The sequence below is a fragment of the Mercenaria mercenaria genome, chromosome 1, assembly GCF_021730395.1.
Source record: "Mercenaria mercenaria strain notata chromosome 1, MADL_Memer_1, whole genome shotgun sequence".
NCBI lineage: Eukaryota > Metazoa > Mollusca > Bivalvia > Venerida > Veneridae > Mercenaria > Mercenaria mercenaria.
This window is the reverse complement of record NC_069361.1, coordinates 107,425,078-107,451,794: the sequence shown is the minus strand read 5'-3', so window position 1 is coordinate 107,451,794 and position 26,717 is coordinate 107,425,078. Positions and strand designations below refer to the sequence as shown.

Sequence of the window (26,717 nt, the reverse complement as noted above, 5' to 3'; positions counted from 1 at the left end):
CCATAGCTTACGAACGTGAACATATGTTAACGATCGAGAACTTAGGTTTACGACCGTGAACATGGGTTTACGACCGTAAACATAGGTTAACGCTGGTGAACATAGGATAATGACCAGAAATCATAGTTTTGTTCGAGAAACCATGTTTTTCGAACTTAAACCTACGTTCACGTTCATAAACTATGGTTCACGCTCGTAAACCAAAGTTCATGGTTGTAAACATAGGTTCACGTCCGTAAACTTTCGAGAACTTAGGTTTACGACCGTGAACATGGGTTTACGACAGTAAACATAGGATAACGCTGGTGAACATAGGAAAATGACTAAAATCATAGTTTTGTTCGAGAAACCAAGTTTTTCGAACTTAAACCTACGTTCACGTTCATAAACTATGGTTCACGCTCGTAAACCCAAGTTCATGGTCGTAAACATAGGTTCACGTCCGTAAACAATGGTTCTCGGCAATCAAATTATCCAATAATTACATTCTTTGTCGAAGAACTAGGATTGTCGAATACTAATTTAAATTTTCGAGCGAACACACAGTATAACGGGCTTAAACTATAGTTTACTCTTTTGGACCCATGTTTACGTCCGATAAACTAGGTTTCTCGATTGAACTTCAACTTGGATGCACAAGATGGTTCATCACAACAATACCCTATGCTCGTCTTAGTTTAATATGGAAAACCCATAATATCTAAGATTTTGCAAACATCTTTCCCGCACAGTTTTCATTCAGTGTTTTGTGGTAGCCAGCCTTTCTGTACTTTCAGTACTTTGATTAATCTTTAAGTATGACGCTGATTACCCATAGTCCTATACGAAAAGCATGTCTCGTTACTTGTATTAGTTACGTACAAAACTACATGCTATCAACCGTACAGTTCATTCAACAGGAGTATTAACGTTTTAACTATTTTATATTGAACGAGGCGGATCGGTATTTAGTTAAAATGCTGCGTTTGTTTCGCCGTGTCATAACAAGGAGTTACGGCTACCCCGCAATTCTACGAATCAGGGAGAACAGTCACTCGAATGAAAGAAATCGAAATGTGCATTTTCGGCGTTTCTCGCAATCGTTGGCACCAGAAGAGAAGACTTTCAGAAGTCCGAGAGCTTCTATAGAAATACCAACGACTTCCCTGAGCGATTACATGTTTACACAATTTGCAAAGTTTGGAAGTAGAAAAGCTATTGTAAGTTTATGTGCGTTTGTAATACATCTCGGTTTCTTTATGAAAGGGAGCTCGTAACCTAAAGAAACGATAGACGCTGTCAACTAATAAACATGCGGGATTAGTAGCACATGTAACGTATCAAAATGACTGAATGAGGGTAAGTTTCCATTCCACAGTTTATGCAATCAGGCCAGAAGTCATGACATGCATTGGCAGAACTGTTCCTGCTTTACAGAAACTGTAGTAACCACATTATGTTACTTTTACGCATTACCTAGTACATGTCTGAGGTAAGCAAAAGGTAAAGGCCATGATGGCATCAACTGACTTCAAGCTTTCATAGAATGTAAAACCTATAGAAAATTCTCAAATTTCCAAACAGCTGTAACAAATATGTTATCGCAAAGCGGACGCCACTGAGCTCAAAGATGTCATCCGTGTACTAAGGCGGGCAAAGATATCCAAATTAGTAAAATCGGTGATATTCAAACGTTTAGGGAAGCAAGAAGAAATAAAAAATAAACTCATTGAAAGAAAGATAATTTCCTAGTTTACTTCAATAACTTAATAAATGCTGTGAGATGAGTATAAATATGAGAATATAATATTTAAAAAGACCATGTAGGCCTAACTATACTAAAGGAACCAGCGTGGGAGTCATCTGGTCTAGTTGTGTAATGGCTGCCAGGTATTTGAACACTAATTTTTCACTTGGCATGGCAACAGAGGTATAAATTGAAGCTAGTTTCTGTTTAAATTTCATTGTGGATGTATTTTTGACATTTTGGTAGGAAAAATGGGAGAGCAGGTTGTATTTGGTGAAGTGAAGCTCAATTTTAGTATGAGTAGTACTTTCAGGTCACAGCAGTGTGATTTTGATGTCAGTTTACAGTAAGCAAATGTGACCAGAGAAATCTCTCTTAGAAGATACATGACCCCTACTTTTCTCTTCTTTTTATATCAGTTTTATCATAACTCTTTTAAATGAGGTAATGATTTGTTCTCTGAAATGGGTCCAGCTATGTTTGGTAGCTCTTTGAAAAAGGTCCGTTTTATGTAGAATATATAGGGAAAACTATTTACGCTATTTTCACCTATAAGAAAATGTGGGCAAAATTGAGATTTGTCCAGATATTGATATAAATGAACTAGTTTGGTCAGATTTTGGTAAAAAAATGAGCATTTCATTGACATTTTGCTGCAAAAATTGATAAAAAAACCCATAAAATCACATTTTCACTGTGTTGGGTGTATCTTTTTTTAGAAAAATGCACATTTACACTCTAAATTTTGCCAGTCTATACCTTTCAGAGGGGACATTTGGTATATTTCAAAGTGTTAGTGTGTAATTTGCTTGCAAATTATGGTAAAAATGTATAAAATAGGGCAAAAACCAGCTCTGGCTAGAAGAACTGATTAAAAATTATGTCGCGACATCAATTTTGAAGGAAAATTGGCGCAGGGACCCGCATTACTGAAAATGCTAACACCTGGAAAACTGATTTAATCAAGCTGAAACTTGGTATTTTTCATGCAGATGTGTTACTGGTACTATACAAATGAAATTGAGACTATTACAGAAAAAACGGTTTTTCTTATAGGCCTAACTATACTAAAGGAACCAGCGTGGGAGCCATCTGGTCTAGTCGCGTAATGGCTGCCAGGTATTTGAACACTAATTTTTCACTTGGCATGGCAACAGAGGTCTAAATTGAAGCTAGTTTCTGTTTAAATTTCATTGTGGATGTATTTTTGACGTTTTGGTAGGAAAAATGGGAAAACAGGTTGTATTTGGTGTTTTATCATAACTCTTTAAAATGAAGTTTAGGATTTGTTCTCTGAAATGGGTCTAGCTATGTTTGGTAGCTCTTTGAAAAAGGGTCAGTTTTATATAGAATATATAGGGAAAACTATTTACGCTACTGTGCCCTGTAAAGCTTAAAATCTGTCATTTCCTACAGGAATCAATGGGACTCGGGATCAAAATTATTTACTTATTTCAAACATACTTTAATGCCCTTTGGTCATCAGTGCCACCATAAGAACACACTCGGATTAATATTTCACATGGCGGAGCTGTTGTGTGAATCAAAAATAAATATTTCCAGCGTTGAGTACTGGCTTACTTTTACTTCTTCTTCTTATCGTTCGCGACTACACTGCCAGACCAGCAGCCTCGATGAAACTTGTTGTTTGCCGCAGATCCTCAATGCCTCCATACAATTTCTGGTGGATTGGGGTATCTATCGGCCAAGTCGCACCTCGCTCCTGGTCATGCCTTTTACATCTCAGAAGTATATGCTCCGCAGTCTGATCTTCTTCACCACATGGACAAGTTGGCGATGATGTCAGTCTGTATTTCTTGTACATGTGAGCATTGAGCTTGTTGTGCCCTGAGCGGAGCCTGACCATCATCACTTGTTCAGACCGATCAAGGAGATGAAATGAAAAGCATCTTCCTCCATCCTTGGTCTCGTTAGTGCCTTGATGATGGTGAATTTCTCCTTGTAACTCACAGGTTCTGTTGGTTGTTCTGACTGAGCTCCTAGCTTAGCCAGTTTGTCTGCCTCTTCATTGCCTGCAAGTCCACAATGGGATAGAATTCACTGAAGTGCTACTTTGCAGGTTATACTCACGCTCTGCATTCTCCTGGCTAGCTGCGGAACTTAATTGTTGATCAGAGCTTCAGTGACAGACAGTGCATCTGTGAGAAAGACGACTGAGGAGCTTTCTTCTGCCGAGTCTTCAACCATTGAGACGGCCTTCATGAGTGTTTCAGCCTCTGCCTTGTAATTGCTGCAGTGTTTTCCTGTGGCTGCGTGTAGTGTTTCTCTCTTGCCAGATGGGTATTGAATGAAAACTCCTGCTCCTCCATCTTTGACGGCACATGTGGCTGATCCGTCTGTATAGACATGAGTCCACGATTCCGGAGGATAGTCTTCATTGATCATAGCAAGTGTGAGGCTCTTCTGAATGCCTTCATCCTCTTGCTTCCTGCGGTCAAGACGAGGAACAGGAAGTCTCACAGTCACTGAGGACAGATCATTCGCTAGTGGGTTTATAATGTCTTCACTACCTAGGGGAGTCGTTGGTATGATCAGCTCAGTTTTGAACTCTCGGTTGAGTTTCTTTTAGGGATGGCAACGAATATTCGAATATTCGAATATTCGGTCATGACACGAATATTCGAATACCGTTTCACTATTCGAATATTCGGAAAAAATATAAGATCACAAGAAATAAATAAAAACCAAATGAAAGAACCAGTATTTTCGTCTATCTAATTAAAAAATTCGCTTTCATATACGCGCGAAAATGGCTTCTGTCGCTGTCAGACGTGTCACTTTGTATATTAGCGTGCCGAGATTGTACATCGCTATGGTGATGACATCGTACCCTGTAGTAAGTACCGCTAATTGCTTACCTTTAGAAATTTATTGGTCCCCAATTGATGTAAATCCGTTACAAATCGCCTTGTTTTCGATAGGTGCGAACCGCATGTAATTAAAAATCATCAGAAAGCACTTTAACTAATGACTCGGATTCAAATCAAAGTCGATTAAAGATGTAGTTGAGTAAAGAAAAATGCCGAAAAGCGTTGAAAACAAGTCAAATGTGATGAATATTATTTTCATGTAAAACGGATCATCCTCCTGATAATAAATGCGTTTCGTATGTAAAGTTAAGAAAGTAGAATTAATGCAGATCACCGCTAAGGGTACGATAAATTCATAAGATTTTGAGTTGATTTGTTGATCATTGGATGACCGAATATTCGAATATTCGTTCGGAAGGTTGACCGAATATTCGAATACCAAAATTGCTATTCGTTGCCATCCCTAGTTTCTTTGCCTCATGTACGAAGCTGCTACGTTTGAGCCGATTCTTTGTGTAGCCATCTAGCTTGGCTTTCATGGGATGGTCTTGAAAAGACATGAACTTCTTTGCTTGAAGCAGAACCTTTGCATGTCTTCTGTCTTGTAACGGCTGTGTGCCTGTTAGCTTCTCCATGAAGGAGATTGGTGTAGACTTTGTAGCACCTGTCGTGATCCGCAATGCTTGGTTCTGGAACTTGTCTAAAGCCTGTTGGTTAGTTTTGGCAGTAGTGGACCAGGCAGTTGAGCTATACTCTAAATGGGGTCTAACTGTTCCCTGATATACTGTCTTGAGTATTTGCTCATTTGCTCCCCACGTTGTTCCAGCAAGTTTGCGCATCATGGCAAGCTTCCTACGGGCCTTCCCTTCTGCTTGACTAATGTGGGGCTTCCAGTTTAGCCGTTTGTCAAAGGTCACTCCGAGGTATTTTGCCTCGTCTGCTTCAATCAGCAAAGTATTTCCCATCTTGGTTTTACCCGCCCTCTGCTTTGACGACAGGGAGAATAGTGTGGTGGACGATTTCTCTGTATTGATCGATACACCAATCTTCAGCTCAAGCTGAAAGCTTGTTGATGGCTTCTTGCATCCTGCATGTGGCTGCAGTGGCATGTTCTTCCTTACACCATAACACCAGATCGTCAGCGTAGAGAGCAGCCTTAACTCCTTACGGTAGTTCAGACACCAGATCATTGATGAAAAGCAAGAAGAGTGTAGGGGATAAGATTCCGCCTTGTGGGACACCATGACGCAACAGGAACTTCCTACTGCCGGCATGTTCTAAACTGACTCTTGCTCTCCTGTTGTGGGGGTATGACTTAATCCACCTCAGCATGTGACCTCCTACTTCAGTCCTCATCAGCTTGACGAGGAGTCCATCAGTCCAGACTTTGTCAAACGCCCTCTGCAGATCAATCCATGCTGTAAGCATGACTTTCTGCTCTTGGAAGGCGTCCTCTATCTCTTGCGATAGATAAGTGGTCTGGTCCTCAGTGGAGCGGAATTGTCTGAAGCCAGCTTGTTGCGTTGCAAATAGGTTGTTAGTCTCCATATACCACTTCAGGCGTGCATTCACAATCCCCTCCATGGTCTTTCCAACACAGCTGGTTAGGCTGATTGGGCGGTAGCTTGCAGTCTTCTTTGGATCCTTCCCTTTCTTGTGGATGGGGATCATGACTGCCTCTTTCCATATCTGTGGAAGCAGTCGTTGTGTCCAGCTGTAGTTGTAAATTTCCAGGAGTTGGCGAATTGCTTCAGTGCCTAGATGGGTCAGCATTTCATTTGTGACTACATCTGGTCCAGGAGACTTCTTTGTCTTCAACTGCCTAAAAGCTGTCTGTAACTCATGCAGTTTAAGACCCTGCTGCATGCATTCTGGTGTCACCTGTCTTGTCTGCCTTTCCTTTTTATCTCTTCGGGCTTCTCTTTGCCGTTCCCTGTTGATGGGGATGTTGGAAACATCTTTGTAGTTAGAGGCAAAAGTGTTTGCCGCTTGTTTACCCGTCAACAGTTCACCATTCTCTTCCAGAGTTACTGAGCCTCTTCCTGTTTCTTCATCGTTCAGCTGTCTCGTCAATCTCCACAGCTTTTGGCCATCTCGCTCTAGGTTGAGCGAGGCTGTTTTGTTTCTCCAGCTCTTCCTCTGTGCTTCCCGTTTGTGCCTGAGGAATTTGGCCTTGGCTTGCTGTAGAGGGAGGTTACTTTCTTGTGAGGGATTGTTTTCTGCTTCATCCCTGGCTTCTGATAACTTTGCCTGTAGATTCTCCAACTCCTCACTCCAGTAGGGCTTATAGTCCTTTCTTGCTTCCCTTGGAATGGCGCTGTAAGCAGCCTTAAGTATACTGGCGTTGAAGTCTTTGACAACCCGGTTGATGTCTCTACCTTCCACTCTGATGTCTTTACAGAGCTCATCACTCAGACTTTGGTAAAAGGTCCACCTGGCCTTCTTGTAGTTCCATCTGGGGATGTTAGGTGAAGTAGAGGCTATACGGTCCATAGTAAGTTGGACTGGGCGGTGGTCGCTACCTCCTAGTTGTTCATTGACTTCCTGCTTGACATGTCCATGTATGTCATCAGTACATAAAGCCAGATCAGGGGTTGATGTTGTTCGCCAGCTTCTGGAGTAAAAAGTTGGGGGATCATCTGGCTTGTTGATGAGGTTTAGCTTGTTATCATCTTGCCAGGTCTCCACTTCCTCTCCACGTTTATCCAGGTGGTCATATCCCCAGCTTTGTGAGTGACTTTTAAAGTCTCCTACAATGATGAACCTGGTTTCATCAGTTGTAACTTTGTCAAGGGACAGAGCTTTGTCACTTGGAGAGTATATGTTCAAAAGTTTCAAACTGAACTCGTTCTTTCTGAGGCTCAGAACTTGGAACTCGGAGTCATCCATATGCGTGTTGGTCTGGACAGCGCTGATGTTGTTCCTGACCAATGTCATGATGCCTCCTTTTCGTCTGCCAATTCTATCACAGCGGAAACACTGGTATCCTCTGACTTTGAAGGATTTCTCTGGCTGTAGGTGAGTTTCCTGAATGCAACAGACATTGATGTCTTTCTCATGGAGGATATGCTCAAGTTCAGCTTTCTTGTTGAAGACACCCTCCGCATTCCAATGCATCAGCCTGAAAGGTTGATGCGAATTGGTTCTTCTCCTTGGTATGTTCCTCCTTCTTCTCTTTGCATGTTGTGGATTGAAGGAGGGACCCCCAGTAGCTGTGGGTGGACTCTGTCGAGGCTCAGAGCCCGGCACTGAATCCCCCTGGAGGGACCTCAGAGATTCAGCATCATATTGTTGAATACCGGATGGCTGTGTAGTCATAGCGATATTGCATGGTGCTGTGGTTCGTTAAGAGAGTGCCAATGGCCCAGCACCTCTGTCTTCAACTCTCTAGGCTTCTTTCGGGGTTACCTCACCCTTAGGTCCGAGTTAAAACCCTATCCTGGGAACACAGGAGCTATTTGTCCCATAGCTGGGGGTCTGTTCATAGGCATCAGGGCGTGTCCACACACCGGTGGGCCTGGCATGCCACATGTCTGGGGGCAGACCTCTTCCGAGCCCCCCTGCAGTTCTGCCTGAGGCCGCAAGGTGCTCAGTTACCGTGTGGCGCCAACTCGGAGGCACTGCAAAAGGGCTTGTCTGCTGAGAGGCTATGTACTGGCAGGGAAGACTTACGCACTCGGCTCCTTTTTCACCAGAAGGCTAGCCAGCGGTGGAGGCTGAAAGCGGAAGGTAACAAGCACACAACTCACAGCACACCACACTTGACGCATCCGCAGACCAACTGCCACACGCTTACTTTTACAAAAACAAAACATTTGTAACTGACCACTTACGTGCAATGCAATTTTATACTTTAATACTCGAACTGATATACAAGATATCAGTTCTGCACGAGACGTCTTCTATCGACCAGACAGAACAAATTGTGGCAAATTCCCAAAAAGAATCACAAAAATAAAACAAAGACAAATATCAAACAGGGAATGCCACGCACCAAAAACGCAGCCTCCTCAAAACGAAACCCCCAGCACGCAGACGCGTGCACCACACACAAAGCCAACATACAAGGACAAAACGAACAAACAATGGAACGCCATAGCTTCCTTAAATGGTAAACACGACAGTATAAATAGTATACGAGTAAAGCGTGCCTATGTGTGTTCTTTAGTTGGAATGCTTAAACAACAAACGCTGGACGGAACCTTACCATGACGTTGTTTATCAAACCATAAACTGCGCACGTTTCCCGTGCTTTTATCCCGAGTGTTTGTTATTTAATGGCGTCTTTTTCTGGGTAAACTATGCAAAGCGTGAAGGCTGCACATAAGTGTCGATAGCCAATGTGGGGGGTCTTACTATGGTACAATTTACTCTTTAGGTTGACGATGCAACTGACACAGTATACACTTACTCGCAGCTAGAGGACCTCTCAAGAAAGGTTGGCAGTTTCTTGTACAGGAAAGGGCTCCGGAAGAATGACGTCATATGTTACTATGGTACCAACAATCCAGAGTTTTGTCTTCTGTTACTAGGATGTGCTTCTGTTGGTGTTGTCTTGACAACGGCTAATCCTGCATACACGTCTGGTAATTTGAAATGTTTTTTCTCTCGTTACTCGTTTATATTACTAATGGAAATATATAGATCTATATTATTATCTTCATGCAAAATGAAGAAAGTTTTATTGATATGGAATACCTAGAAATACGTGCATGATCAAACCTATACTAGCATTAGAAAAACAGCTTTGAAATTGACTTTCATTTTTTGGTAAAGTCTATGAAATTATATAGTGATTAATTTCATTAAAATTCCTTTAACCAGTGCGTATATCGGGGTTTCAACAGGGTTAAATTATCTATTTGAAATGCATGTCTTACAGGGGAACTGAAGAGACATATTGAGCATTCAGGGACGAGGACACTGGTTACCATTCCTCCGCTTGTAACACAGGCACGAGAAACAAATATCAGCGTAAGTAACGACTCATTTTATTAACGCTTAGCCTTACGTTTAGTGAAAAAAATAAACAAGACCAAATCATGTTTCACAGTATACTGATATAAAGAATGAATTGCGGAAAAAAGCTGCCTAAAGGGATCGCTCTTCCTGACAGCCAAACGCCTGTAAAAACTCGCCATTCTCAAAGAACTGTTACATCTGTTCATTTTGATGCGTTCGCAATAGCATACGAGTGTTGAAATTTCACATAACTAAGTGGAACACAGTTTTCAGCAATTGTTTATTTTTATTTCTTTACAAATAGCATTTATTTTCAAAGGGGGTCAACTTTTTCAGAATATTTTAAGTATCCGGCGTACGGGGCAGAACATGTAATGGTCAGGTAAAATATTGGTAAAGATTTTTTTCGTTTGTCAAATATTTATGTGTTTTGATATACTCTTAAACCTGAAAGCTAATAACAAATTCCCAAATAACAGGAATGAAATAAATTGAAGTAAACATATTATACTGATTTGGTGGTCATATCAAAGGCGATGAGAATGGAATGTTAGCTTAAACATTGTACAGTTGTACGTTAAACACTTTTCATCAAATAATACCTTGAAATATTCAAGACAGTCGTTAAACAATGGCCGAAAAACCTATGCACAAAGACAAGTGAGCCATTTCTATCCTGATGCTCAGAGCAATCATTTCAAGAACCTTTCGCGCCTCTGTAAATCGCATGAAAGCACAATACCTGCATGACTAAAAAATTACGATGGAAGACCCCATAAGAAAAAAGCTACTTTCCGGTTCAACCCTCCTGCTAAGCTTAATAGGGAGATTGTAGATCTCGCAAGGCATTGACTACGATCCCAGGAAATGCATATATATGGTTTGATAAAAGATATTGTTTCTAAAGTAATTCGTCTTGCAACTTTGATCCATGTGGAGGTGTTGGTATTTACATGCTTGCTGAGAACAGGTTAGGTACTGAACACTAAAATGCTGTTGAAAAATGCGGCAAGCCTAATTCAATCAAACAAACACATTTTCCAATCCTTTGATCAAAACTCCTTTAAATACCATAATACGCAATTGTCATAGGCAATAATTTTCTTGTTACATTTTCAGGTGTTTAGGTGACAACACGACAAATCAGTTCGAATATTTCTAGTAAGATGACTTTTATTCTTGACGATTTGTCTGAAGGTTTCCTTATGTCTATAGCCATTCATGATGGAAAATTGTCGTTTTCTTGCATAAAGTACAAGTTGTGTCACATAACTTAAATGATGTTGAAAAGTAAAGATTTGTTGTTTTCTTCATACAGGACATTATAGTGATAGGTAATGCTGATGGTTTTCAGTCATTTTCCGACATGTTAGCCGACGATGGCAAGTATTTCCCGACGGATATCACAATCGACCCGCACGAAGATGTTGTCATAATGCCGTACAGCAGTGGTACCACAGGGCTTCCTAAAGGCGTCATGCTGAGCCATTATAATGTGGTGGCCAATCTTATGCAGCTTCAGTAAGAATTTCCTTAATAACTCATTTTTGTTTTGGAGGAAAACATATAATCACGAAAATGAATTTTACATTTTGTTCCAAGAAAATGAATGGCCTTTCATAAGATTGGCAATACGTGCCTAGGCAAATTAGCAGATCGAAAAATTGATACAATACAAAACAATACAATACAACACAACACAACACAACACAACACAGCTGCAAATGCAAATACAATACAATACAATACAATACAATACAATACAACACAACACAACACAACACAACACAACACAACTGCAAATGCAAATGCAAATGCAATACAATACAATACAATACAATACAATACAACACAACACAACACAACACAACTGCAAATGCAAATGCAATATAATACAATACAATACAATACAATACAACACAACACAACTGCAACTGCAACTGCAAATGCAAATGCAAATACAATACAATACAATACAATACAATACAATGCAACACAACACAACACAACTGCAAATGCAAATGCAAATGCAAATACAATACAATATTTCATTTAAGTCTCACTTTTCATGACATTATTCATATAATATTCATGAAAACCTTCAAAATGAAAATATGAGAGGCTATTTATCATAAAACAAGCACACATGGACAAAAAGTAAAACAAAAATATTTACGTATTAAATGGCACTGTAAATTTGTATTTAAGGCTATCCTTTTCTAAAATCAAACTGATGACCATGTCATATAAGATGTTTAAAAGGTTTTATATGACCTACACAAAATATAATAATTAATCAGCGTCTGAATAGATCTAGTTACAATTTTTACATTATAAAAAATCCACATACATTGTACTTAAAATATAACTATGAATATCTAGTTGAAACAAATTATATCAATAATTATAAGCGGTTCACTGATTTAACTGTGAAAAGAATTCACAATTTTATGCAGTTATGCGTTTTTGCGTGGCATCGTTTAACTTAATATCATAAACTTTGTCAGCGAAATTGCAGGCAGACGACCGTATAATTGGATGCGTTTTATTTTCATGTAGACATAATTCTAGAGATCAGTCAATGATAAAAATAATAACACTACATTGCATTCACCTGTATGACATAAGTTAAAAGGAAAAGTGAAGTAACTGTATGGTTAAAAACTTAGTGATAAGTCATTTAATTGTAATGTCAGATTTCATGGTAAATGCTAAAGATGTTTTCTAGTTTAATATATGATACGCGATATGGTACAAATAACATATCTAAATTTCAGCATAACAGTGCATCTGAATTTATTTTAATGACTTAAAACCTTTTCCGATGTCATACAGTATACATGTTTGAAAACTGTTTTGCATTGAGATTAAATCTTCCCAATAATCTAGTTAGAATTGCGATTTAATATTTATTAATGACTTTATTAAGTTTATAGATAGAACTATCAGCAATTGTGGCTACATGTAAAGTTATTAAGAGGTTTCGGAAAATCTGAAACAACATGCTTCAAATTGATCAAATGAAGACTTAAGTATTGCACTCAGTTTTAATTGTTATATATATGGAACCAAAGCTATTTTTGATTGTTTTTCATAATCTAAATTTTTACGTAGTGTTTTATAAATTTATATATACAAAATGTATTTCAGGATTAAATATATTGTTCTTTTATTAAAGTCATGAAGTGCAAGCACATTATCTAATATTTTAAATATTTTACGACCTAAACATGTTCATGTAACGGGTGTACCTAATTCAATGTCTTTCATTCTAGACACATACCTTAACTACATGTTTTTCTATCTGTTATTTTGATTTTAGAAATGCTCATAGTATGACCAAAGATGACACGAACTTAGCGGTTCTCCCATTTTTCCACATTTTTGGAATGGTTGTTACCATGTGTGGTACATTAAGAGATGGTGGTATACTGGCTATAACACCTGGGTTCCATCCGGAAAGATTTTTAAATGCTATTGTAGAACACAAGGTAATGAATAGCAATTAAAAGAAAACGTATCTTCATTATTTTTTTCATTATTTCTTTGTTTATTCAGGAAAAGGTATACTTTAGAGGTGTTAACTCCAACAATAAGATCATAGCATGCATAGCAGTTTGTTGTACAAACTTCCAAGGGGACCTTCATTGTCCGACAAAGCAGTCCAGCTTGTTTTTAAAACGTCTGTGATTCGACCGATATCTTCACATTTTCATGAAATATCAGCGGCTTCTTTTCATCCGTGTCCTCTACCATAAGCTGTGTGACAATTTGACAAATTTTAGAAGTACTGAGACTACATAAGCCTAGTTTCGACTAAGGCTCATTTAGTAGATTTTGAATGAAATTATTTCGAGCAAACATGGGCTACATATTGTTCATGGAAATAATATTTTTCTTTGCATTATTTTCATAATTTTCATTATTTTCACTGATATCAAACGGTTCCCTCATTCTTTATGTAGTCTTAATTTTTTTTTTAAGGTAACACATCTACAAATGGTACCACCTATTTTGTTATTTCTCATTCGTCATCCAGCCGTGGACAAGTTTGACCTGTCACGGTTACGCTACATAATGTGCGGTGCAGCACCGCTTGGAAAGGCGGTTACAAACGAGTTCATGGTCAAGAGAAATTTAATCGTAAGACAAGGTAAGGTTTAGAATGGTTGGGATAATACATTTCAGTACCATGTCATAATGATAAGACAGTATATAAAATAGAAACCTTAAAATCTACTAACTTTTCAAAGTAAGAATTAACACAAACCATTAATCAGTATTCGATATTGAATAATATTAAGAACAAGTCTTCAGAACATGAGCTCTTACTTTATTATGTAAAACAAAATTTATTGCAAAAGTAAGGACACACCGCACCAGGACAAGTACACATATCATCCCAATCCATCCCTAGAGTGAGATTTAAGAGTAGTATAGAGTTCCTCGCCTGTCCCTTCGACGCACAAAGAGAAAAGCGTAGTGACAACAAAGGATTGACCATTCACCATGCAGAATGTCTCAGAACAACTTGCAGTAAAACTTTTGACAAAGACAATGGTCGGAAATGTCTATGCCAAAGAATTCTAAGAAATTTGCAGATTACATCTCCATAAAAAATCAAGTTGTGAGATGCCTTAAGGAAAATTCCTTAGGTTAATGTACTTTTGAATATATCACTAATTTAGAATTACGAAGATAAAATGTAGCATTTACCAAGTGAACAATAACGTAGCATTGTCACCTGTAACAGTATTTGATAACCTTCCCATGATGCTTTGTATGTCGTACGTAATACATGTATATTGCGCATGCGATGTTGAGTCAGTTTAGTGTATGCGAGCGGCTTGAGTAAACCTGTTTTCATATATATGATGTTTGTTGTTAATCATATAATGCGAAGATTAACTCTTTAAACATGGTGTCAGATGTAAATGGACTAGATACATGCTTATGAGACAATGCAAAGTTAATCATCCGATTCAGAGGACTACTATTACTTATCTCAGCAGTGAATTAAGTAATTAACCATGAGCGCTAATGAGGAAGCACCGGCGGCTGCAGACGCACCGTCTCAAAGCTCTACGGCTGTGTCTTCGCTGATACCCTTTCCACAGAAACTGGATATGGACGGTAATGTCGATACTAACTGGAAAACGTTCAAACGCTCTTGGACTAACTATGAGAAAGCAGCCGGACTTATACATAAATCGAAGGACTTAAGAACAGCTACATTTCTTACGTGCATAGGACCAAACGCGATGGATGTCTTTGATGGGTTTGATTTTGCAGACTACTCACAAAAGGATGATGTCGATATTGTTTTTAATAAGTTCGAAACCTTCTGTGTCGGAAAAACAAACGTGACATATGAACGATATGTTTTTCACACATCTTCTCAAAGTGAGTCAGAAACTTTTGACAGCTATTTGACGAAAGTGAGGAAGTTATCTAAAACATGTAATTACGGAGCGTTAGAAAATGAATTGATCAAGGACAGATTAGTTTTGGGTATACGAGACAATGGATTGCGTAAACGCCTCTTACAAGAAGATAATACTGAACTGAATAGCTTAATCAAATAAGTATTTATGGTTAAAGTTAAAGTCATTACTTGTTTCATTGCTAAACAATTCCTAAATTAACAGTGTTAATGTTAGTGTTAATATTAAGAATTAATCGTTTATCAGTTAAATGATAGTCCTTATACTTCAATGGCATTCGCACAATACGACCAGATCTTGTCTGCATTACCGGTGTGGCAGGTGTTTCTGAATTCACTGACTGACCGATTGTTTGCGGTTTCAATTCCGTTTCAGTTCGAGAATCTGTGTGGGGCAACAACTCTTGGTCGTTTACTTTCGGATCTATGTCTACAGTCTCCTCCCTTTGTTCATTGAAAAGATCACTCGTCCGTCGGAGATTTGATCTCTCCGGTAGTAATGTTCGTGTTTTTCTGTTCATCAGCTGCTGAGCTGGACTATAATTTGTTGAGGTGTATTCCTAAAATTTAAAATTGCTAGCATCGGGTCTGTATGCGAATGTTTTGCTTTTTTCATAATACGTTTCGCTGTCTTAACCGCATTTTCAGCTTTTCCGTTTGATTGAGGATACCTTGCAGATGAAGTCACATGCGTAAAATCCCATTTCCTTGAAAATGATTTAAACTTTTCTGATTTGTAAACACTTGCGTTATCTGAGATCACACGTTCAGGAATTCCATGCCTTGCAAAATGCTGTTTCAACTTGGCGACTATTTCCTTCGACGTTGTTTCATACAGTCGATCTATTTCAAAGAAATTACTGAAATAACCTACAGTTACCAAATAGTCATTGCCATCAAACGTAAACACGTCTGTTCCGACTTTTGCCCAAGGTCTGTCCGGAATACTGTGACTGATTAACGGTGAATTCTTAATATTAACACGTATGAAAGTGTGATTGTTACTGACTTTGTCAATGTTAATTTAGAAATTGTTTAGCAAAGAAACAAGTAAATACTTATTTGATTAAGCTATTCAGTTCAGTATTATCTTCTTTTCCGTAAAAGAGAAAAGATGTAACAGTATTTGATAACATTCCCATGATGCTTTGTATGTCGTACGTAATACATATATATTGCGCATGCGATGTTGAGTCAGTTTAGTGTATGCGAGCGGCTTGAGTAAACCTATTTTCATATATACGATGTTTGTTGTTAATCATATAATGCGAAGATTAACTCTTTAAATTCTATTTAACTCTTTGTCGTATATTTCCATAATTTCCGCGTATAAAAATTAATGGAGAAATGAAGAAATGTAAAATCTAAAAAAAGATTAATAGTATCAGCATTGTTAGCGTAATAGAAGCTCTGTAGGGTATAGGGTATATATTAGCAACCAGGGGATCAAATGGATCAAACTGCGGGTTATCCATATTTATTATAAAGTCAAAATAGTATGAAGTGCTGTTAGAGGCATTGATGACATCTGTCTGCGTATCTTGTAATAAAGTTGAAATAACTTCCATTAGCGTTCCCAAAGGAGAACTTATGACCCAAACTTCGTAAAATGTTGTCTAATAAAATGAAAAGGTTGCGCAATCTATGTCACAATTCAACATTTTGTAACATTTAACAATATTTGTAGTACAAAATGCTCTGTTATAATTACAAGCTAAAAAGTATATTGAATACTTTTGCAATGAAATAATTTTTAGAAACTCACTAAAACGCACCTATATACTAAAGCTGATTCGTCATATTAAGATATCGCCATACAGGAAATATGATATTTTGTATAGGATCCTATTTATTTTGAAGGTTATGGTTTGTCAGAAACCACCACCGTGGTTGCTATAGATAATGCATCAATTACAACAGGATCTGTTGGACCATTGCTTGCAAACACAGAGGCCAAGGTACTTGCAATCTCTCTCGATTTAACTTTACTTTTATTTCTATTGTGTATCTATTCCCTAATAGAAGTAAACATGTCAGATTTTAATTGCTTTTTCAAAATGTGAATACGACCTGACACAGAGTTGGTTATATTTGAAGCAACTTGTTATTCAGCTTCTTATATTTATTGCCGAGAAGATCCCACATGAAGTCCATCTAATAAAAAATTAAGTCAAAATGGACATCTTGTTAGGATGGCTACTCAGCGTCATTTTAGGCAATTTAGCTTTCTTACATCTTCAGTGATCTAGAAATATCCCAAATGAACCAGATCTACCTAGGAATATTATCTAAGTCAAAAGCAAAATCTTGGTACAATCACTTACTGCCACGGCGCAATCGGACTATGTGATTTGGCACCAGTAACCTTAACCACTTACTACAGAGCGGAGAACCCTTAATATAGACAGGTTATTGTACTTAATAAAAGTTCATTTCAATAAACTATAACCTTAAAACTAATACTTTAAAAGTTTAAATGCACTCTATTCCCATGCGTACATTAGAAGGAGGAATTCCTATGCTGTACCTGGTTAGTTCTAATAATTTAGGGCATTATTCATTTCGCTATAACCACGTTATAATTTCTATCTTTATTAAGATCATAGACCCCAAAACAGGGAAGAGCCTAGCACGTAACGAGACGGGAGAACTTTGTGTTAGAGGTCCTCAGAATATGCTTGGCTATCTCAACAATGAAAAGGCCACTAACGAAATGATAGACGAGAAAGGGTGGCTACATACAGGTTGGTAGTGTAGAAATTTTGAAAGGCATAACTTGTACGTATTAAAACATATTTAATCCCTCTTATCATAATACTTATTAAACAAAAGTGCGCGTTGTGTTTGAAAAATTGTCTAGACGGCAAACGGTTGTCTTCCCGTGTTATTTGACATTAGTCAACACTAGATCTTTTTCAACTTGATACATTACTTGTGTATGAAAATGATTCTGTAATAATAATTTTTATAATGCATATGCATCAAGATTTACGACTTCGCACCTGCTATTTAAGAATGTTGAATGTCATCAGAAGCTTTACTAAACATTTCTCAGGTGACATAGGACATATGGGAGACAACGATTGTATTGTGATAACGGATCGTCTGAAAGAGCTGATCAAGTATAAAGGACATCAGGTATTGTTCCTCCGTAATTTTGTCCGTCGGCTTCTTCATTTGTCTTTAAGTTACTGCTGTATTAATTTCTGCGAACACAAATACCACGTGACCATGAAAGTCACATAACCGTTGCAAAACAAATCAAAAACATATATTAATTTTTCTTTTTTTTATCACATATTAACCTTAAATCCGAAAATTACTCAGAGCCATTACAGAACTTAGAAATTAAATAAAACAAAATAAAAGATGAAATAAATAAGTATGTTTTAAACTCCTGATTAAAATGTTTTGTGTTTGATATGAAACCCGTATTACTATTTTAAGTCAACATCAGTTAGTGTCAAAAGGGTTTTTGATAATGCCCTTCTCTTGTTACAATATTTTAGTTACCCATTTGCTTTTTTATTTAAACCTTGTGAAAATACATATGATAATATTGCACTTGGTTGAGTACACTCTCATTTCTCCTTTCTTTCAGGTTAAGATCAGAATTCCATGTACATGTCCCTATTAATCTTATGTAATATGAAGATGAATAATGGGCGGTATATGTCCTTCTTTCTATGTGACAAATGCATTACTTTCATATCTATGTTATTTGTTTTCGATTTTATTTAAACTTGACAAGTATAGTAATCAAATACATTATTGCGATGTGTGTAGATTTTTTTTTTTATCTTATCCTTAGTTTTAGGGTCGATGTGAATTGGTAGCGTAAAAAAGCAAACGAAAGTTTTCTGTTGTTCGGGATGTAATGATGAGTATCAGTCACAACAGCAATTTGCGGAGCATAGTATTTGTTATCCTATCTTCAAACTAAATGCCAGCATGATCTTTAATACTGATGACCATAACACTCCACCCATACTCTGAATTTGTTTGTCATTTGCATAAGTTTACAAAATTACGTTGTTATGTTGTCCACTATGGATATTCACAAACTACAAAAACTAAAAACAAAGACAGATATCTTGTCTGCCATTTCCTATTTTCTTTTTCAAGTAGCTTCAACTACCGTCCAGAACAGGCTCAGTTAAACTGAGCCTGCAACGTTTTTGTCGTGTTGAACGACCTGCGGAGTTTCCACTTTATTTCTATTTTAGAAACTTCTTAGAAGTGTCCCTAAAATAGAGAGTTCAGACGTGTTAATAGATGGTGAAAAGTAAAATAATGTGTATTATCATGATAATTAAAGAAAACGTAGTTGTTATCAATATACATAAGAAAATTTACTTGTTACTATGATACGTAAGAAACATTACTTGTTACCAATAGAAAAATTGCATTAAATGTCTGAGCTCCAAACAGATATCTCAATTATTTTAACCTGTTATCCTTTTGTTTCATTCTGTGAAAAATGTTTCAGGTCGCTCCCGCCGAATTAGAAGACCTACTACATAATCACCCAGCAGTGCAAGACGTTGCTGTGATTGGAATGCCGGACGACCGAGCTGGAGAATTACCACGGGCGTATGTGGTGCTCAAACCTGATATTTCTCTCCATGAACATGACATCATAAACTATGTGAAGCGTATGTTTATTTTTGAAGTCATAAAGACCTTTATGATGACGAATGCAAAAAGTAACCTTAATGAGTTTTGTTTAAATCTTAAATTTATGTTGAAGATTTGCTGAAATGTTCACAATTCATGATGCATGTTTTTGAAGTACAATGTTGGTAAATAAGGATATTGAAAAAAATAATTATTCAAATTACTTTATAGTAATTAACGATAACAAAACTTGCAAAATCATTAAGTAACAATATTCATTTAGAAAAAAAATGTTGTGTTTTTTTTTCAGAAAATGTTTCAGACTACAAGCGTCTGAGAGGTGGTGTTGAGTTTGTGAAAGAAATTCCAAAATCTCCTAGCGGCAAAATCCTGCGTAGATTACTCAGAGACCAGATGTCAATGTAATTAAATCAAACCGAGTCGCCTATTGTTTTTGATTTTCTTTGTGTTTTATGCTTCCAAAGTATCTTCTTGCAGATTTCATTTGTTAGCGGACATTTTTTTTCTATTGTTTTATCGTCTGTTTTACAATTCAGATGTTATTAAGTTTCATACTGCATTATCAAAATGAAGATTGTCGCCCCTTACTTAAAGTAGAATGTGGCAAACGGAAAAAGAAACTGCAAAGCTAGCTTTTGATGAGAGAATATGTAAAATATGTACTTGATAAAATGTCAGTGTTTTTTTATACTGAGATATTAAGAAGTAATAAATCAAGAAATAATTTGGAACTTGCTAAATTAATAGGAATTCATTAAGTCGGTGAATACTGTAAATTAATGTAAAATAAGAAAATTATCAATATATGTACCTAAGAGCTTTGAAAGAAATAATATGTATATATATATATATATATATATATATATATATATATATAAATATATATATATATACTCTCAGTTACTGCTTTAAAAGATGCACCGTTTAAATAATTTTTTAAAAATGATTGAAAATTGCAAAAATACTGTATTACGTGATCATTGTTATGTTTATGTATGCTTGCATTTATATCTCCCAATATTTCTAGATTACGTGTTGCAGTTATTATATTCCAGTATGTTGTTAATGGGCATTGTAATTTTCAAACTGTATTTGATAACCATTTGAAACGTTTAATTAAAAAAGAGGTCAAGACCCGACCATTTAAGACACCTGGCATATTCTCTGTTCATTCACCTTTAAATTTCTCTAACCAGGGACATACCTGGATGACATTGAACGGTACGCTAGATATGAACAGTAAAGCTACGAACCAAGCAGAAATTCTTCGAGTGTTGTTAGGTGAGGGAAAGGGTCTCCATCTCCCGGTGGAATAAGTTTTTTGGGCCTCCCCTTGAAAATATTGACCTTTTTTGGCAAGAGATGCAGATGTCCCAGTTTTAATATATTTTGTTTGTCACATTTGTACTAAATATTACAAAGATAATCATTTAAATTTATAGTTTATCAAACCGCTCTTGCTTAATGGCATGGATCTTTACAGTGTCTTAAATTGCAACGGGATCAGGCACGGATATTTTGAGGAATATAACCATTTTCTTCGTATAGAGTAACTTTCCCCTTCAGTAGGCCGATCGTTCCGGCACGATACTTGGCCTGTGCTAGTAATCATTAATAATTTCATTTAAGATTTTAAAATGTTTAATGCCAGACTTTGAATGTAGAAAAATCAGAGTTCTGTGAATTGCTCTATAATACAGTCCAGGACACAACGACTTTAAATCAACATTCTAACACTTTTAAGATTTTCTTTTATATAAACGAAAGATTTTACAGTGTATTGTCTCGTCGATGAAAACACGTTTTGCAAAATGACCTGCTTTTGGCTCTTCATCCTAAAAAGGATTGCTGGCGAAATTCGAGGTGCGTCGTAATTAATCACTCAGGCCTTCCGAAGTAACAGTAGTTATGTTTCAAAATATTTGCGTTATTGAAGCCTTGTGTCATTCTATGATATATTTTATTGCGCAGCTGCCTGGACCCACGCATGCATATTGTGAATCACCAAAGGGACCTAACAATGTGTCTGTTAGGGTAAATTGCATAAGCAATATTCACATATTAAGGATATATTAGGTTTTGTTGTTTTCGTTTTTTTTTTAAATCTTCGTTAATGTTTAGTTTAATTTAATGCATGACTTCTGCATCTGCATTTTGACAGGCTTTTAATAAATGTATCTACGCACACTTTGCAAATATTTCAAGTTTTCTCCCGTGAATTGTAGCTTTTTTTCTAGTTAGTGTAAACATCATCTGATGTTAGCAAACGCAAATTCAAATTGCATAAATTCTATATCCATATTTGGGTACAAATTAATAGATTTAATTGCAACCATTAAAAAGTCTTAAATGTCACGCTAAGTGTTACATTTAGCGTGACTTTTTTCTTAATCGAGACATCGGCTGATCATTTTTTTCTCTTCCTGCCTGCTCTCTTAATTTACCACTATGACACATGTCATTTGAAACTTGAAGAGCAGAGTGATACGGATGTCCTGTTTTGTGCAAACAAATTTTCCGATATGCCCATATAACGACACACCGACACATTTAGGTTATTTAAGATCTATTAAGCTTTGAGGGTGGAAGAACACCACATGTGCCCCTCCGTGCATTATTTTATAACGGGCGGCAATCTAGGTATAGCCGACCTTCCGTAAACCAGCTTGCTTCCTCGCATAATATGCAAAGCCGCAAATTAAGTCACAAAGATCTACCGAGTGCTGAGACTGACAACACAAATCATTTCATGCGCAATTCAAATAGTTCCGTCATGTATATCAGTTTTACCACGGATTTGTTTAAAGATTATTAAACTCATCTGTTTTAATAAAACCTTTTTTCAACCATTTTATTATCGTGTTTATTTTTTAAAATAAAGCATATTTGAAAGTAAAACAGATGTTTATATAGGCGTCGCTAATTACATATTCAAACTAAGTACGCGTTGCTTAATTAGGCTGGTGTGACGTCAGTCTGCTTGTCCATTCACTTTTGTATAAACTCATTCATTGTGTATGGAAACGAAATCATTTTTAGATTGTGGGCTTATCTATTTTAAGTAGAGGTAGTGCGTTAAGTTCTTAGACAAACTAATGCACTTAAAATCTTGCAGTTAGAAATATGATAACATTTTCATATCTGTTTATAAACCTAAATTATATTACATTTTTGGGGCGATTAGCCAAAGAGTCAACAATACGATTCAGAGTCTCTAAACACCATATGTCTACAAACAACAGTAAACAATCGCACCCTAACATTTCCACACAACAGTAATAACATGCATGGCGTATAAATTTGTGTAGCTGTCCAAAATGCATAAAATATAATGATTTCTACGTGATTCTGTAAATGATTATGTCATGCATCTCTCTGTTATCCTATTAAATAACTTAAGAAAATGTTACATAATGTAGGTAAATTAACTGGCCCCCTATGATTGAAATATCCATATGAATTTTAACTTTTTCGGCTTTGGTTAGGTAAAACTCAGTGACATAATAAACACACTGTGTAATATGCATAGATAAAGCTAAAAATCATGTGAAATGTAACAACAATATACAACAAATCGAATTAGTATTTTATCGAAACACTTGTTGTTTAAATGGAAACGGAATTCCAACGACCACTTCATTATATATTATTATCTCGGTCTATAAATAGCTCATTAAACAAGCGCTCAGGCTTCGAGCACAGTTTAAATTATTTGGACTATTAAAACTTGTGCTTCCCTTTTACATTATACATATTTTATGCTAATTATTGTATTATATGCAAAATCATATCAAGTGAAAGTAATACTTTTATTAAACATTTAATTGATAATGCGCAGTATAATTCATATCGACATTTGTTACAAAGTCTTCTAGTTCTGCAGGAGCGAACTAAAATATTTCAATTTTATCATCAAACAGACTCAAGGATAATATATACCTGAGATATTTAAGTTTTGCTTTCATTCATCTATCCGATTTTTTAAATGTTTTCACCTACACAGACCTACACAGACCCACACACCGTTTTAAATGTGTTCATCTCTACAACAGTGATATTAAGGGGCTATGTGGGCTATTGAAAAAGATGTACAGAGCTTGACCCGAGGGAATTATTCGTTAGATCCTAAATGTGCTCAAAACCAGACTTGCTCATATGTATAGACAAGAAAATAGAATCCGACTTAAATAAAGTCTTCTCATTTGAGCTACTGAACTAAAACATTCACACAAACAGTTTCAGGTATAAAAAGTAAACATGATTTCTTAAGTGTAACAGTAACATCAATAACCACTTATGAATAAAAATCAACAAATTTGAATATTCTTCTATCCTCTATCTCTGACACATGGTGATTTGTTCTGGACATGCAATTGGTTCGGTTTTGGTAACCACCGCCACATAATCAATTAACATAAAGATGTTTAAAATCAATAATTCATAAAGACATCATTTTGTCTGTCATATTTGATATAATTGATCAGTAAACAAAAATAAACAACAAACGGTGCATGCATGTCATGCATTTTGTAAGCACATATTAATTACTTAAGTATTTGGAAATTCAGTGACTATCCTATAGTATAGCACAATGAAATCTGTCTGTAGCTTATATATATTCTGCGTGGCGATTTGATAGAAAGACATTATATCTGAAATCATTCCTCCTTTACCTCTGCCTCCTGTGTAGAAGCTGGCAGTTACTTTCAGAGAACAGTTTAGTATTGGTACAAAATCCAGGAACACTGAAAAACTGATAAAAAGGCATTAACCCCAATACACCACCTGCCTTTAACACCAAGTTCAACATACTGGAAAGAAAACGTTTAAGAAAACGCGTCACGGTTGAGATATTTCAACATTATAGTAACAAAAGATGGTCCCAATTAGTGTCAGGTGGTGGAAACAATAGGAGTTCTTACATAACTAGACAGTAATTCAACTGTCAGTTCTTTTATTGTTTTAATTTACGAGTTGTAAGGTACACTGTAGAAGAGCCTTTGAGACAATCGGATGGCTTAGATGGTATTTCAAGATAATGACTTGTTGAAACATCTTATACATCATCGAGTAGAAAGCCATATTCTTGCTACTAAGCAAGTCCTAGTATTAGGAAAAACCTATGGCTAGAACAGGAAAGCACATTCATTGTTGTTCCCCGATATTGGGCTTAAGTATACTCATCATAGTGAAATGGTGTGATAAAATCAGATAATGTTTAATTAAAATTGAAGCATGGGGAAAAGATAATATTCCCATGAAATGAAAATAAATACTTGTAAAAATCATTTAGACCATATTTACACTGCCTAAGAAGACAGAAATATGGATAACGATAAGCACATAGTAATGCAAATGATATATCTAATATTGTTAACAAGTTCAAACAAAATTTTGAAAGAGGTAACAGAGTCATGGCCATGTTAGGTTCTAGTATAAAATCTAAGATTCTTTTTATCCCTCATGACATGGATACCGAATAAAAGATTGGTATATATTGTCTCCTTTACAGGTACCTGTTATGTTATGGTTCGCTGAGACAACCATTTGCATTGACAAATTGATTACAAATGCAGATTTACAACATATGCTTACCTGTTGTCCTTTATACTGGATTAACTCTTTCAAACGATCAGTTATCATAATACATTCATTGTCCCTAATATATCCAATATCACCTGAAGAAGGGTTAACAGAACTTCATGTGACATATCAAAATACATAAAAATTAGAAAGAACTCTTACCTCTTGATACAAATGCATTAATAAGCATATATAATGTTCCATTACAGAGTCAATTTCATGTATTACACTTAACCGAAGACGGTTGTCATTTCATTACAAAGGAATACTAAATAACTACTTAGTGCACGGATTAAATCCTTAAACGACAATCATTTCTGTCTCGCCGATCTGTCAAACATAACGACCAATTTTTGTTTCCTTTAAGTTCATGTAATATGACACGGATTCCTGCCTATTTACTTGTGTGTAACCAGCCGCCAGCGTCTATCATTTCTTTTGTGGACGCTGCATTGTTACGGAAGCCTTTCATTACTTTAGGACCTCTAACACACACTTCTCCGGTCTCGTTACATCCTAGACTCTTTCCGGTCTCTAGATCTATAAACTGAATCAAACAAGTGACTATCTTGTAACTATTACGAAATAAATAATTCCTTAATAAACAGGCGTATAAGAAAAAAGAAACAAGGATACATATCCAACAAGAAAAGATGGCGTCCTAAAAAACGCAGCCTCTCCAAACGCAAAGCCAGCACGCGAACACGTATACGACCAACTGTGTGTTTCTGAGCTTGGGTTTCTGCTTTACTATAAAGAAATATTTGAAAGATTTGGACACATTTTTTGCAAAGATTATCTCACTTGGTGTGACTTTATAGCTGCTGTATTCTAATGATGTCAACTTATAACAGGACTATTTGTTATTGGACATAATTTAACTGTTGCCCTTTCGTGTACTAGAAGATTACCGTCGGTGGTCAAAGTTTACTGGAGGCTTGGTTTAGTTGTTGTTATTAATAACTAATCGTCATAACATTCTTGCGTACTTGAAATGTCTACCAATTTATTGTGTCTATTTTTGAATGAAGCTTGTTGCTGATTATTAACTGTTTTGTAGAAATTCTTACTTTAATAGACTATAGTTAAAAAGCTAAAGGAATTGGTGATTTCTGTAGTTGAATACAAGAAAACCTGCTAGCCTTAGTTGCCTCCTGTTTGTTTGACAAAATGATAGAGGCAAAGGTTTACATCGACCATAGCGTAATAATATTAAAAAATATACCAGTACTAGCCTAGCCACTTGCTTTTTACAGAGTCGACACGACCAAATGAGTGTATTTCAAACCACATGAAGTTTCCATAAAGACTTACATATGCTATCATTGGGAAAATGCTGAATGTACTCTTTGAAAGAACAGGTTAAATCTAATTTCGCTAGTTTAGTAAGCTAATGTTTCAAAAGTAAACACAAAAATACAGATTAATTGAGATATTAAAGTACCTTTACTTCTGTGTCCGCAAGCAGTGGCCCAGCAGAATCAACTGTTAATGAATCGTAATCTAAAGTAACCATTAGAGAGGCCTCTGTCAT

General features: G+C 36.4%; 2 protein-coding genes across 2 annotated transcripts; one reads left to right on the top strand and one right to left on the bottom strand.

Moving 5' to 3' along the window:
* Positions 1-956: 956 nt before the first annotated feature.
* On the top strand, positions 957-20,430 carry LOC123563781 (uncharacterized). Its single transcript, XM_053527783.1, has 11 exons — positions 957-1,199; positions 8,936-9,143; positions 9,440-9,531; positions 10,838-11,040; positions 12,842-13,010; positions 13,504-13,672; positions 16,823-16,920; positions 17,562-17,706; positions 18,018-18,100; positions 19,452-19,617; positions 19,890-20,430. The coding sequence occupies exons 1-11, from the start codon at positions 957-959 to the stop codon at positions 20,003-20,005; spliced, it is 1,692 nt and encodes a 563-aa protein (XP_053383758.1). The 3' UTR covers positions 20,006-20,430.
* LOC128549911 (uncharacterized) lies at positions 20,355-26,717 on the bottom strand. The gene is made up of 4 exons (XM_053527699.1): positions 26,628-26,717; positions 25,586-25,730; positions 25,196-25,278; positions 20,355-20,369 (listed from the first exon to the last, which is right to left on the bottom strand). Exons 1-4 carry the CDS (start codon positions 26,715-26,717, stop codon positions 20,355-20,357), a joined length of 333 nt encoding a protein of 110 aa, XP_053383674.1.

What these genes read in the sequence shown, in the direction of transcription:
- LOC128549911 (XM_053527699.1), bottom strand. Translation starts at nt 26,717, where the DNA reads ATGACAGAGGCCTCTCTAATGGTTACTTTAGATTACGATTCATTAACA. An exon ending in TTGCGGACACAGAAGTAAAG is followed by an intron (nt 25,731 to 26,627) that starts GTACTTTAATAT and finishes TGTTTGATTCAG; the next exon opens with TTTATAGATCTAGAGACCGG. An exon ending in TGGCGGCTGGTTACACACAA is followed by an intron (nt 25,279 to 25,585) that starts GTAAATAGGCAG and finishes ACCCTTCTTCAG; the next exon opens with GTGATATTGGATATATTAGG.
- LOC123563781 (XM_053527783.1), top strand. Translation starts at nt 957, where the DNA reads ATGCTGCGTTTGTTTCGCCGTGTCATAACAAGGAGTTACGGCTACCCC. An exon ending in ATGCTATTGTAGAACACAAG is followed by an intron (nt 13,011 to 13,503) that starts GTAATGAATAGC and finishes TTTTTTTTTAAG; the next exon opens with GTAACACATCTACAAATGGT. An exon ending in TCAAGTATAAAGGACATCAG is followed by an intron (nt 18,101 to 19,451) that starts GTATTGTTCCTC and finishes AAAATGTTTCAG; the next exon opens with GTCGCTCCCGCCGAATTAGA.